Raw genomic sequence first — 13,999 nt, 5'->3', positions numbered from 1 at the left:
CCCTCTCCTCCTCCCTGTTGGGGTGGAGAGGCAGCAGAGCAGCGAGCAGCCCCGGTGAGACAGCCCGGCATCTGCAGCAAGCCCTTTGAGCGGCGTCAGTGCTCTTACTTCACAGACGAGGACGAAACCTCAGAGAGGCAAAGTGCCCTGCTCTGGATGACGGCAGAGTGGCGGCCGCCCTCTCTGGTCCCAAGTCTTGTGCTCAGAAACACTGCTGGCTTCTTCACAAAGGAGAAGTGAGCCCTGGGCCCCCTCTCCCCACCCGCGTACCTCTTCCTTTCCCTGAGCCTGGGAGCCTCAGCTACGAGCACCTTCTAGTTGGGCCCCACCCCACACACTCAATTCCCCAGCAGTGCCACAGCTGGAAGCACCATGGCCCCCTGCCCCTGCTTCCCCACCTCCCGCGCACCCTGCGGGCTGTGTGGCCCGGCACTGTTGTGAGTATGGGGTATGTTGTGTGGAGCGGGAGGCGGGATCGGGGTTCCTTTCTGGAAAAGGGAGGAGAGCAGTGGGGTTCTGATTCTGTTTCTCTGTGGACCAGGCTCGGTGCTGGGATGAGCGGGCACTTGCTGCTGCCCGGTCTGCTCCTGCTCTTTCCCCTGACCACAGGCTGGACCGCTTCCAACTGCCTAGTGACGGAAGGCTCCCGGCTGTCTCTGGTCTCCCGCCTCTTCCTGATCTGCCCCGTGGACGCCCGCCTGTCGCTGCTCGCCCTGTGCACTTCCGTGACCAACCTGACAGAGGCCTTGGCCGCCGTGCCCGGGAGTGTGGAGGGGCTCTGTCTCAGCGGCTCTCCTTCTGTCCTGCCACGGGATGCTTTCTCCAACTTCCCTGGGCTCAAGATCCTGGGGCTGAACCTGCAGCTCACCCAGGTCCTGCCGGGAGCTTTCCGGGGCTTGGGACAGCTGCAGCATCTCGCTTTCTTGGCTCCACCCCTCCAGGAGAGATACCTCCTCCTGCCTTCTGATGCCTTTGGTGACCTGAGAGTCCTCCGCCAGCTTTCTTTTTTGGGCCCCTGCCTGGACAAGAACTCAAGTGTCCAGTTGCCTCCTAGCCTGCGCCAGCTGTCTGTCAAGTACAGTTGCCTCCAGGACGTGAGGACGCTGGCCGACGTCTTCCCAGATCTAGTGCGTGGCCTCTCCCCTGGGCAGCCCTGGAGCCTGGACATGTTGGATCTGTCCTTAAACAAACGCTTGAGGATGGCCAGCCCCGGGGCCCTTCGGGGCCTCAAGCTGGGGACCCTGCATCTGGATCACACGAAGATGAAGGCAGCAGCAGTGGCGGGGCTGGGGCTGCAGAGCCTGGCCACCCTGTCTGTGCTGGACACGGACACGGCCGAGCTGCCTGTGGCGGGGGGTGCCCCGGAGCTGAATGTGGGCTCCAATAGGCTCAGGCACATAGCCCCGGGATCCCTGGCTTCCTGTCACAGCCTGGAGAGCTTGGTTTTGCAGAGCACTGGACTGACCGAGTTGCCCCCAGGTTTGCTGGATGCCATGCCCCAGCTTCAGAGACTGAACCTGGCCAACAACCAACTGCAGAGAGCCAGGCTGTGCATGAACGAGACTGGGGCTGTGGCAGGACTGCGGGCCCTGGATCTGTCCAACAACAGGCTGAGTAACCTGAGCCTAGTCACTTTCTCCTGCGTGCCCCAGCTGCGGGAGCTGCTGCTTCGGGGAAACCAGCTGGCCCGCTTCGAGGGCCAGGTGTTCCAGGGCCTACAGAGGCTAGAGAGCCTGGACTTGAGCAAGAACCCACTGGTAGAATTGGGCAAGGGCTGGTTGGCTTCTCTGCCTGCACTGAGGACTCTAAACCTGTTGGACACCCATTTGGTGCTGAGCCTAGCCTGGGACTTCCGGGGCCCAGAGAATCTTCAAGACCTGAGACTGCAGTTGCCTTCTGGCCCTTCTGGGGCGGCCTTGTCTCTGCCCGGGAGGCTGACCAGCTTGCAGCTTCAGGCGGTCTCTGGCATGAAGCTCCGAGAGCTGTCCCCGAATGTCTTTCCAGTCTTACAGACCCTGACTTTAGATGGCTGGGGCCTACAGCTGGAGACCTGGAATATCTCGAAGACCTTTCCTGCCCTTCATCAACTCTCCCTGCTTGGTAGTAGCTTGAAGGCCCTATGCTCTCAGGACACCTCTAGCGTCTTCCTATGGCACCTCCCCAGGCTCAGGTCCCTGAGGGTTCAGGGAGACAGACACAGCCCCAGGCCCTGCCGCATCACAGGACTGCCCAGCCTGCAGGAACTAACGCTGCATAGCCTGCAGTCCTGCTCCCGGCCTCGCCCAGTGCGGCTCGAGGAGCTGGTGGGTGAGCTGCCCAAGCTAGAGGTGCTACAGCTGGTACAGACGGGGCTGGAGACGCTGTCTGCGGCTGCTTTCCAGGGCCTGGGCAGCCTCCAGGTCTTAGTGCTAGACGGGGAGGAAGGCCTTGTGCTGGACGACAGCCTCCAGGACCAGAGTCCCCACATGCCCCAGTACATGTACCTCGTGAACTCATTCTTGGCCTGCCAGTGCGCCAATGCCTGGGTGGGGCCCTGGCTCGAGCGGTCTTCCAGGACATACATGCACACAACAATATCCCAGCGGTGCCAGCTAGAATCTGGGGGCCCCTCCAGGCACCCCCTTTTCCCCTTTCTCTGGAGTCACTGCCCTCGGACTTTGGGGCTGGGACTCTTCCTGGGCAGCTCTGCCTTGCTGCTTCTGTTGGCTTCCCTGCCTCTCCTGCAGGAAGCCAGGAGCTCCTGGATCCTCTACCTGCAGGCCATGCTCAGGGCATGGTTCCAGGGTGTGAGGGGTCAGAGGGGAAAGGACAAGAGGTTCCGCTATGACGTGTTTGTGTCCCACTGCAGGCAAGACCAGGGCTGGGTGGTACGGGAGCTGCAGCCCAGGCTGGAGGGCTGTCCTCCGGATGGCTGGGGGCTACGTCTCTGCCTCCCTGAGCGGGACTTTGAGCCGGGCAAGGATGTGGCTGACAATGTGGCCGACAGCATGGCTGGAAGCCGGGTCACGCTCTGCGTGCTGAGTCGCCAGGCCCTGCGCAACCTCCGCTGCCGCCTGGAGCTCCGCCTGGCCACCTCCCTCCTGCTGGCCGCCCCCCACCCCCCGGTGCTGCTGGTGGTCTTCCTGGAGCCGATCTCTCGTCACCAGCTCCCCCACTACCACAGACTGGCCTGGCTGCTCCGCCGGGGAGACTACTGCATGTGGCCCAAGCAAGATGAAAGAAAGGCTGACTTCTGGGCTTGGCTGGGGAGCAGACTGGGGCGGCCTGGGTAGGGGTGGGCAGAGTGGGTGCGCACGCGGTGGATGGGGGGCGGGGAAAGCAAGCCAGCCTGGCGGCGCTGAACGGGGCAGCCCGGAGGTGGTGTGGCTGCTGCCTTTGCAGGGAGGGCCAAATGTGGAAGCACAGGCTTTGGGAGCTCTGTGGGCTGGGAGAGGGCATTTGGGATGGGGCAGGAGACCGTGTGTTACAACCTCAGTAAATTTACTAAATCCACGAGATGCTTGGCTGGATTGAACTCGTGTTTCTGGATGGGGACCCATAAGGCACAAGTCGGAAGGGTTGGACACAGAAACTAGCCCAGAAGAGATAAGGCTGGGAATGCGTGGAGAATGCAGAGAAGAACAGAGGGCGCTGGGCTGCCCTTAGCTGTGGAAAGGGGTCCAGGCCAAGCTCAGTTAGACTCGAAAGGGGCGAAGGAGCCTTTCTTGCCACCTGGGCTACAGATGGATTGCAGCTGAGGATCCAAAACTGGATCTCTGCCCAGGAGGCATCGGGCTGATCACCTGTTCCCGTTTGACTCCTTTGGAGCCTCATGGCAAGACAGTGAGGAGGTGGGGAGGACGCTACCACCTTGCCACTCCGTTCTGTAGCTAAACTCCTGCGAGCTCCCAGAACACCAGGCGCTCTTGCCTCTGGGCCTTTGCACGTGCTGCTCCTTCAGGAAAGGCACCTCTCCCCAGAACACTTCCGTGTTCCCTAACACTCAGCTAGCCAACACTGTCTCCAGAAGCCCTCTTTAACCTCCCGGCCTGGGAAAGCCGGGCCTCTGGACTCCTACAACTTCCAGCACCTCCTTTTCTCAAAGGACTGATCACAGATCTGGGAGCGCCCAGAGTAGTGGTCTCCACAAGCTGGTGCAAGATGGGTCACGGGGGTTTGGGAAGAAAATGTTCTACCTGCTGTTCCCATTTAGTTATGTATCCCACCTTACCTGGAGTAGACTGCTCGCCTCTTTAGCCATGTAGCCTTGCTAAGTTATTTAACCTCTGCCTCTCAGTTTGTGTAGTATGGGGCAGCGGGAGATCCTCCCTCAAGGGACTGCGAGGATGAACTGAGTGCCTTTGTCAGTATGTACAGAACAGGAGCCACCTCATAGGGCATTGCTAGATGTCCGACGAAAGTCAACTGTGTGCAAATCATACACACGTGTCGGAGCGTGGAGCTGTTTTACTCGTAGGAGAGCCTGACAGAGAGTCTGGAGGTCAGGTGTGGGTGCAGGGATAGGTCTGACTCCTCTCACCACCCTTAGAGCCCAGTGTTGTCCCAGTTGGAGAATCTCAGCAGACATCGGCTTGCAAGCCAGTCCTGATGGGTACCGAACCCGAGAGAACCTGCGTCAGGTTCAGGCTCTGTTGTTTATTTCTACGTGACACCAGACAGGGCACTTGGCCTCTTGGGGCCTCCCTTAGTTTTCCTCTCTTGCAGAATGGCAAGCTTTAATTGGACAAGGGCTGAGGGAAACCACAGGACAATCCTAGGCTGGAGTCAGGGTGAGGAGCGCCCTCTTGTGTCCTAATGGAGTCCTTCTCTCTGTGTACATTGGCCTCTCCAGAGCAGGGGATGCTGAAGGGGAGGTCCTCACCTGACCCCGCAAAGTGCCTTTCCAGTTTCAGAGCCTGAAGCTCTTGTCAGACGTTCTCCTTCCTCTCGGAATCCCATTCTGCCGTGCTGCCTCACCCTGCCTTCGCCCTGTGCCTCCGGTCTCTCGTGCAGCACGGGGCCCAGAATCTTCTGTTGGAATCCTATGTCCGGGGCTTCCAATTCCAGTCCTGGGTACTTCTTGCCTGTGTGGCCTTGAGCAGGTCACTTCAGCTCTCTAAGACCCCACTTCTTCTTGGTAAGTCGGGGTAACAATACCAAGCTTATGGGGCTGTTGTGAGACTCCAACAAGGAGGGCTTTTAGGTTGTTTCCACATTTGTCGAGCAAAATCACATGAGTTATTACTATAAGTACGTTGGAACATGTTTCACAGAGAGGGAATTTGAACTGGGTCATTCAAACTAAGCTATGAAACTCCCCTACTTTTAACACTAGCCAACATATGCTAGGTACTATTGATTTGCCCAAAGTCTCACACCTATTAATAAAACAAAAACTGCTAATGATTACTAAGCCCTGTCTGTGTAGCCAGGCAAGTAGTAAGTTCTTTACATGTTTTCCCCTATTTGTTCCTCTCAACTGTTCTCATTTTACAGAAGAGGAAACTGAGGCATGAAGATGTTATGTAATTTGCAGTGTTCCCAACTATTGAGTGGCAAGGCCTGTATCCTGTGCCTGACAGTAGTTTCAGACACAAGGAGCTAGATGCCAGAAATCATGCTTATCCTACATCATCTCATCAAATCCTCACAACGTCCTGCGAGGCCCTATTACCTGCTAAGTAGTACCTGCTTCTGACCGATGGCAGAGAGCAAAGACAAAAAAGATGCACTCATTTGTTCAAAGCCACACTGCTAGGAAGTACTGGGCCTGGGTTGGCTTTGGATCCATGTCAGACTACAAAAGCCACATGCTCAACTCCATATCAAATGGAAGAAAGCAAATGCATTTATATTAAGAGGAGTCTAATAATGATTAACATTCTTCCAACGCCCACGGAGTGCCAAGTACCGCACTAACTGATTACACAATAATGGCGAACATTCGATGTGCATTCGCACCTAGGCTCTGAGCTCATCGTTCTAGGGAAATGTATTATCTCCTTGAAGCCTCACGAAAACCCTGTGACACCGATGCTATTATTATCTTCATTACACAGGTGAGAAAATCGACATTCAGAATTCACCCAAAGTCACGCAGCTGAGCCATGAGCTGGAAACTGCACCTCCAGCTGTCCCGCGCTCTCCTGCTCACCAGCCTGGTCACTCCTGAGCACTCTCTCTTACCTTTAATCCTTTCTGCTCGGCTCTCCTGGGGTCGTGCAGGCCCCGCCCCTTCTGCTCGAATGCCCGCCCATTGGGCGGTGCCGTTTTCCCGTAGCCCACGGAAAGGGTCCAGATCGCACAGGCCCCGCCCCCACGCGCTAAAAACGTTCCGATTTGTCCCAGTGCCAGAGGCCGTGAGAAGATGACCCACCTATTGGCTGACGACTTCTGAAGGGCAGCCAACGGAGGGGGGCGGCCGCCCGCGCTCTCGGCGTGGTTTTCGGTTTCAGACACAAGGAGCTAGATGCCAGAAATCATGCTTATCCTACATCATCTCATCAAATCCTCACAACGTCCTGCGAGGCCCTATTACCTGCTAAGTAGTACCTGCTTCTGACCGATGGCAGAGAGCAAAGACAAAAAAGATGCACTCATTTGTTCAAAGCCACACTGCTAGGAAGTACTGGGCCTGGGTTGGCTTTGGATCCATGTCAGACTACAAAAGCCACATGCTCAACTCCATATCAAATGGAAGAAAGCAAATGCATTTATATTAAGAGGAGTCTAATAATGATTAACATTCTTCCAACGCCCACGGAGTGCCAAGTACCGCACTAACTGATTACACAATAATGGCGAACATTCGATGTGCATTCGCACCTAGGCTCTGAGCTCATCGTTCTAGGGAAATGTATTATCTCCTTGAAGCCTCACGAAAACCCTGTGACACCGATGCTATTATTATCTTCATTACACAGGTGAGAAAATCGACATTCAGAATTCACCCAAAGTCACGCAGCTGAGCCATGAGCTGGAAACTGCACCTCCAGCTGTCCCGCGCTCTCCTGCTCACCAGCCTGGTCACTCCTGAGCACTCTCTCTTACCTTTAATCCTTTCTGCTCGGCTCTCCTGGGGTCGTGCAGGCCCCGCCCCTTCTGCTCGAATGCCCGCCCATTGGGCGGTGCCGTTTTCCCGTAGCCCACGGAAAGGGTCCAGATCGCACAGGCCCCGCCCCCACGCGCTAAAAACGTTCCGATTTGTCCCAGTGCCAGAGGCCGTGAGAAGATGACCCACCTATTGGCTGACGACTTCTGAAGGGCAGCCAACGGAGGGGGCCGTCCGCCGCCGCTCGCGCGGTGTCTTCTGGGAGTCGTAGTCTCAGACACTCCACTCCCGGGGTGGCACCGTTCGGACTCCGCGTCCCAGCATTCCCTGCGCGAGCCCTGGAGCACTTCCGCCCTGTTGTGAAGTGGGTGTCTCGGTGGGTGAGTCCGGGTGGCGGGGCGGGGGCAGCTGCGACGCAGGCTCTGGGCTGGAGACTTAGGAGGAAGTGTCACAGGGGTCGGGGGAGGTGAGAGGGGAGGAAGGCGGCTGGACGTGGGGACGGAGGGAGAGGGACGGCCAGGGGTGAGGCGTCCGGAGATGGGAAGGGTCACACAGGGGCTGGAGGCAGGACGGAGGCTCGGAGGCCGGGCTGCAGGGGAGCAGCCGAGAGGGCTTCTGGAGCTGCGAGAGTCACAGAAGGGTCTGGAGTCCCCAGAGGGCAAGAAGTGAAGAGAGCAGGGCCTGATCTTGAAGCCCGACCTCAGAAATGGTATTCGGCCCCTGCTTACGGCAGAGCGAGCGTCTGATGTGATGCCCCTGGACTGGGTGTCACCGCCGGAACCCAGGGGCGGGCCTGGCAGCCGTGTCCCCGGTCCTGCCTGCACTTCTTTCCTTATGCCTGGTGGGAGAAGATGGCACCATCGTCCCCGCTACCTGCCCAGCTACCACCTGGGTACTTCACCCCGATTTCTCTTCCTTTTTTCACATCCAAGGTCTTCAGATCCTTGTGTTTAATATGCCTTGAGTAGCTTTTCCCTTAAGCCTCCACCTTGTCACTCCCCAGCGTGGACAAACACACACAGCTAGTGTGAGCTTTTAACCCACACATCTGACTACGTCTTCTTTAACTTAAAAGCGTCATCCGCTCTGTTGCCTGTAGACTTGAAGCCAGACACCTTAGCCTGACATTTTAGACCCTTCATCAACTCCTTATGCCTCCTAATCTTTGGCACCCCGCACTCCAGGGCTGACAGGGTTTTCTCCATTTCCTGTGTTGGCCATTTGGTTTTCTTAAAAAAAATTTTTTTTTATTAATTAATTTATTTTACATTCTTTTTTTTTTTTTTGAGAGGTTTTTACTATAGGGCGTGTGCGCTTGCCAGAAAGACAGAGAGAGACAGAAAGTGAGAAATCACCCCCCCACGGGGAATGGCCACGTTGCAATCCCTTCTCCTCCATTCTCCTCTTGGGATCTTGGGCACGCACGCACACGCACCCGCCGTGAGTTTAAGCAACCGGGTCCGGGACTCGAACCGCGGTCGACTACATGGGAGTCCAGTGACATAGCCATTACGCCAACTGCTGGTCCCTCTTTTACATTCTTTCACTGAACATCATCACAGCATACAAAATGAGATTTCCCATCCAGAATACACTGTAAAGTGGCTTAATCATACATGTTGTTGTCAACAGATAATTTTCCATTTCTTATTTCTCATGTGTGTGTATACTAAATATATATTTCCCCCTATTTCTCATCCTCTGCCATTTCCCATCCTCCTCCCATACTGTCCATGGTATCTGCAGTTGCTTTCCATTCCTTTTTTATTTTTTCCCCAATTTTATTGATTCACATAAATCAACAAATACTTTCAATAGCGAGTTCAGCTGAAATTTACATATCTGTGAACACACGTTGACTTTAGGCGTGAAACTGGCCATTTGGTTTTCAACCATTATATGTGTTGTTCTCTCTGCTTAGAGCACTCACTCCTCCAACCCTGTTCTCTGTCAAGAAAATTGCTTTCTTCAAGAACCAACTTAACTATTACTTTGTTCAACAGATTAAGTCACTCCCAACCCTCAGCTCCCATAACTTCTCTTTCTGTATTTGCCACACCCAATCATAATTATCTGTGACTTCCTGTCTCTTCCACTAGACTGTGAGCATCTCCAGGACAGAAACAGTGACAGTGTCCTAAACATCTCTATCTCTGCATTACCCAGGCCAAAGCAGAAACCCTTGGTGTAAATCAAGTAAATTAGTAACTGTTTGATGAGTGTGTGAGTGTGTGAATGAAGACCGTCTACAGTAAGCTTTGCCATGCCACGCTTGAAGATGCTACTGCGGAGGGTTTCCAGGGCCGTGAGCTTTCGTCTCCTGCCTGTCAGGGCTGACTGCTGGACGCCGAGGCTGAGTCCATGCTGATGGGAGATTAAGCCAGGGGTGGCAAATACATGGAGTGTGTGCTGCCGCCCCCCTCCTGTGTTCCTGACAGTCACGGCTAATTGGCCACAGCACATACTACACGGGACTGGGAGTCCTCAGCACACTACTCCAGGCAGCCACTTCCAGTTGATTGAAGTCTGTGTTTTCAGCGAAGCCTGTTTGCTCTCCCTGGTTCAAGCCCTTACGAGTGATGTCATCCTGCTTGAAGCTGTCACTTGGATCATCAGCCACGTAGGCCTCATGGCCTCTGGGCACTCCTAGTTTCTTTCTCTCAGAGGTCACAGACCAGTCTTGGTATTTTCCGTGGGACTTACGGGGAGGATCTTCTCTTGTCATCCTGCTGTTTGCCAGGTGGGCTCCTCAGGTCCACATCGATAGTCACTGCCCTCAGAGCCAGGGCACCGGCTACCTCCCAGCTCGCCTGTCTTCTAAAGGGCAGTCAGTGCGCATCCTCATTGCTTGGGGGGGTCTCTCCCTGGATATTGAAGAGACCCTGGAGATCAGTGAACTGAAAGGCGGAAGAGTGAATGAAGTCCATCATCATCCTTTATTTAATTTAAATGGTTTGAAACAGTTTTGAGTTTGCCAACATTTAAACTACAGAGTTCTAGCTTTATTGGGAAAAATTGGAAGTCCCGGGATCACTCTGGGCCGCTGTTCCCCCCGACGCTCCGTAGCCACAGCCCTTCCTAGTTCATGTCACTTACGAGCATTGCCAGGCCCTGAGAGCCGCTTGAACTTGTAGCCGCTGATTCTCGTTTTCCTGCCCCCTTGCTCTGCCCGGTCATACTGTAGGGAACCCTGGGGCAACTGCAGAATAGGGTTGGGCTCTGAGCTCAGCCTAGACAGGCAGATGCATGGGTGCATGACCTGCCCCGGTAGACAACTGCTACTAACCACATTGTCCAAGAAAGGAGTGGCAGAGGTTACAGTGTGGTCCCTGGGGCATTTTGATTTCTACTTTAAACTCACTATTTGGATTTTTCAGGTCTTCCTAGAAGAAAATACTTGAGAATCTGGGCTTCCGGCCCGTGGGATTGCTAAGTCACACAGCTGACAATGGCAGGGCTAAAACTAGAACCCTGGCAGTGCTCACTCCTGCCTTCGTGTTCTTTCCACCCTCCTCTAGTATCGTCCAAGGAATTTGGGTGGCTAGAAGACATGGCAGAGGCTAGGTGACGTTCAGAAAAATGATGGGTAAAAATGAATCGGTCAGGGCAGTCCTGGCACTGTTAGTTGCCAGTCATATCCCGTAAGTGACTCTTCTTTGGAGGAGCTGTTTCCCTGCATGTGACTGAGGACAGAGTGAAGTGAGGCCTTGTCAGTAACTATATTCCAAAGTCAGCGGAGAAGGTGAAAGTCGTACTTAACCAAAAATCACAGTCTGCCTGAAAATCGTTTGGCAAGAAGCCATTTCAGAAACCGACACAGTCTTTCAATAAGCTATCCAGCACAGCTGGGTTTTCTTGTTTGAACAGGAGATGAAAGAGTCAGCTCGCATTAGGGACTGTGCTGTGTGAAAGACACTGCACTCGCTCTCAGTGGAAAGAGGCTCGTGGGAATGAGGACCAGCCTGGAGAAGAGCGAAGTCGTGGGTCTCCTTACCACATGCTCCCACTGGGGCAGCCAGCCTGAATGGAACTGGCTGTGCTGTTTCAATTCTGCTCCTGTTTCTGGTCTTTGCATGTAGTAGAAGTTACAGCGCAGCGAAACCGTGCAGCTATCTGATGAGAGTCCACTTGCTCGGAAGATGCAGTGAGGTTATGAATGGAGAGTGCTTAGCACCATGCCCTGCACCTGTGGGCACTCATGAGGTGGGTGTTCCTGGCCATCCCAGGACTGAGGGCTGCCCTCGTTTGTTTTCTCTCAGTCTCCTCTGTGAGGTCACCCCCGCTGTTGGCTGACCACTGACTTCTTTCTCCCCACAACCTGCTACTAACCATATTGTCTCAGAAAGGGGTGTTAAGGCTTATAGTGTGGTCCCTGGGGCATTTTGATTTCTACTTTAAACTCACTATTGGGATTTTCAGATCTTCCTAGAAGAAAATACCTGAGACTGGGCTTTCAGCCTGTGGGATTGCTAATCGACTATTTTGTTTTATGTCTTTTTTTTTTTTAAGTTTATTTATTTATTCTGTGAGTGGTAGGGAGAGAGACAGAGCCACAGTACCCTCGATAGGATGGCCGTGATGGGCGTGAGCCATCCCTAGCTTCGGATCACAGGCACGTGTGTGCCCCGTGTGCTCAGTGAGGTTTCCAGACACGAACTGGCAACCTTCCCATCAGGCTTCCGTGGGGAGCATCTCCATTATGGAGCTGTGTCACTGTGGCCCCCATCGTATCCCCTCTGCACAGGGGCACAGATGCATTAGCTTATTTATTGACTTTCTCCTCCTAGATTTTAGTTTTCATGACGGTAGGGACACTGTGCCCTAGCTGTTGACTCCCTAGTTCCCAGTAAGGTGCAGGGTATGCAGAGGGTACCGTGTGAATGACTCGTGACGTTTTCCCCGTGTGAGAGTGACAGAAATGTGTTTGGACTACTGCATCAGTGAGGCTGTGGTTTTAAAAGAAATTTCATGAAACATGAAGTTCCTAGCTTAATGGAAATTATGCCCTTTTATATCCCATTAGACTTTTTTTTTCTTTTGCTAGAGGGTGTATGCTTTCACCAGAGATGGAGATAGAGAGACAGGAGAAGGCACCCTCCGGGTAATGATCACATCACAGTCCCTCCTCTATTTCTCTCACCTGTCGGGATTTGGGACATGCACACACACGCACCTGGCGTGGTGAGACTTGCCATGTGGGATCTGGCTGCCTTAACAACCAGGCTGCAGAGCCAGCCCACACCATTGGGCTTTAGGTGATTTACCTTTTTTTTCTTTTAAGAGAGATTTTTGCTATAGGGTATATGTGCTGGAGAGACAGAGAGACAGAAAGAAAGCAAGAAGTCCCCCCCGCCCCCATGAGGGGAAGGCCATACCACAATCTCGTCTCTTACATTCTCCTCTTGGGATTTTGGGCACGCACGCATAAGCACATGGTATGAGTTTTAGGCTGCCAGGCCTGGGACTTGAACCACAGTTGACTACATGAGAGTCCAGCGACATAACCATTACTCTGTCTGCTGGTCCTGGACTTACCATTTTAATGAAAGGCCATGAAGCTCTGTAGTGGGTCTGCTGTTCATCAGATACTGGATGGGGCATTGTGGAGGCAGAAATGAATACCACACAGGTCTCTTGTGAGACCGTCTGATGGGGCTCCCACGTAGAAGGGTGGCTGCAGCAATGTCAATATCACTTGAAGGTTGTCGCCACTGCTTTGCGGGTACAGGATACCGGTGGCAGTTTTGGAGGGCAGGGACCCATGTCAGGGAATTCTGTCGGAGTGGCGTTTGAGCTGAAGGCTGAAGGGCAAGCAGAGAGTTGCCAGGAAGCCTTGAGTTGTGCTCCCAGCCCCTTCCTCAGTGCATGTAGGTCTTTAGGACGAGTCTTTATTTTTCTCTACCCTGTCTGTTCCCAGATTCTCTTGGTCAGATGGTCTAAAGTGCAAAACACCACCCTTTCTTCTTTGTCATCTCAGCTGTGTCACTCCCACTCGGAGGCAGCTAATAGCCTTCTTTGAGTGAGTATTTTTTATGTCATCTAGACTTGTTGGGATTGACACAAAGAGCCCCTTTCCTCAGCCAGCCCAGCATCGGTGTCATCAGGGAGGCTGCAGGCCTTCTGGGGATCTGTATACGTACACATATACATCATTGACACAACGCAGAAAGTGGTGTCACCAGGAGACGGAACTAGAGGGGTGAAAGGAACACCTGGCTCGAGCAGAGAGGCCGTTTATCCTCTGATCTAGTGTGCACAGAGAGGAGTCAGTTGTTAACCCTTGCTTCTTGACATTCCTTCATTGTCAGTTGACCATTTATGACTTTACTCTTTATGTTTTGGAGAGTTTTTTTGCTATAGGGCGCATACGCTCGCCAGAAAGAGAGAGAGAGACAGAGAGATAGAAAGCGAGAAATCACCCCCCAGTGGGGATGGCCATGCCACAATCCCTTCTCCTCCATTCTCCTCTCGGGATCTTGGGCACGCACGCACACGCGCCCGGCGTGAGTTTAAGCCACCGGGTCCGGGACTTGAACCGCGTTGGCTACGTGGGAGTCCAGCGACATAGCCATTATGCTAACTGCTGGTCCCATGATTTTACTGTTTCTTGAGCATTTCCTGTGTGTGAGTCCCTGCCGGGCTCCCTGGGAAGCTTATGATGTAGTGGGGAAGATAATTAGAATACAGGATGATCAGGCCTACGGTTGAGGGCATGGAAGATGCTGTGGATACCTGTGGCTGAGGACTGAATTTTGTTTCAGGGTATAGGGAAGCCCTCGTGGAACAGGCTGTGTGAGCTGAGACCTAGCTAGGTGAAGAAAGGTGACTGTTCCCCACGGAGATCAGAGATACCTCCATGTCCGCTCTGGAAGCTGTGGAGCTGGAACCCCCTGACTGCTGGGATCAGGGTACACAGATAAAACTAGAGGCTTGGAAAAGGTTTGCACTTTTTCCCAAGGGAATGGGAGA

At 53.8% G+C, this 13,999-nt stretch overlaps 2 protein-coding genes across 11 annotated transcripts in view; both read left to right on the top strand.

Annotated features, from left to right (window-relative positions):
• Positions 1–331: 331 nt before the first annotated feature.
• LOC102482724 (toll-like receptor 12) lies at positions 332–3,493 on the top strand. Its single transcript, XM_006158140.3, has 2 exons — positions 332–437; positions 542–3,493. The coding sequence occupies exons 1-2, from the start codon at positions 373–375 to the stop codon at positions 3,270–3,272; spliced, it is 2,796 nt and encodes a 931-aa protein (XP_006158202.2). The 5' UTR covers positions 332–372; the 3' UTR covers positions 3,273–3,493.
• A 2,442-nt stretch (positions 3,494–5,935) lies between these two features.
• The window catches only part of ZSCAN20 (zinc finger and SCAN domain containing 20), a 23,330-nt gene continuing 15,266 nt past the window's right edge, over positions 5,936–13,999 (top strand). For 3 of the 10 annotated variants that reach the window (XM_027775546.1, XM_006158081.3, XM_006158069.3), the window contains exon 1: positions 8,864–11,233. The gene's annotated coding sequence lies outside the window, so the exon portion shown is untranslated. Of the gene's footprint in view, positions 6,039–6,799; positions 6,903–7,267; positions 7,411–8,863; positions 11,234–13,999 lie in introns of those variants that run through there. The other 7 variants (XM_006158073.3, XM_006158071.3, XM_006158075.3 and 4 more) reach the window with 7 other exon arrangements.

Source organism: Tupaia chinensis, unplaced genomic scaffold (genome assembly GCF_000334495.1).
Source record: "Tupaia chinensis unplaced genomic scaffold, TupChi_1.0 Scaffold000573_1, whole genome shotgun sequence".
Lineage (NCBI taxonomy): Eukaryota > Metazoa > Chordata > Mammalia > Scandentia > Tupaiidae > Tupaia > Tupaia belangeri.
This window is presented reverse-complemented; position numbering and strand designations above follow the sequence as displayed.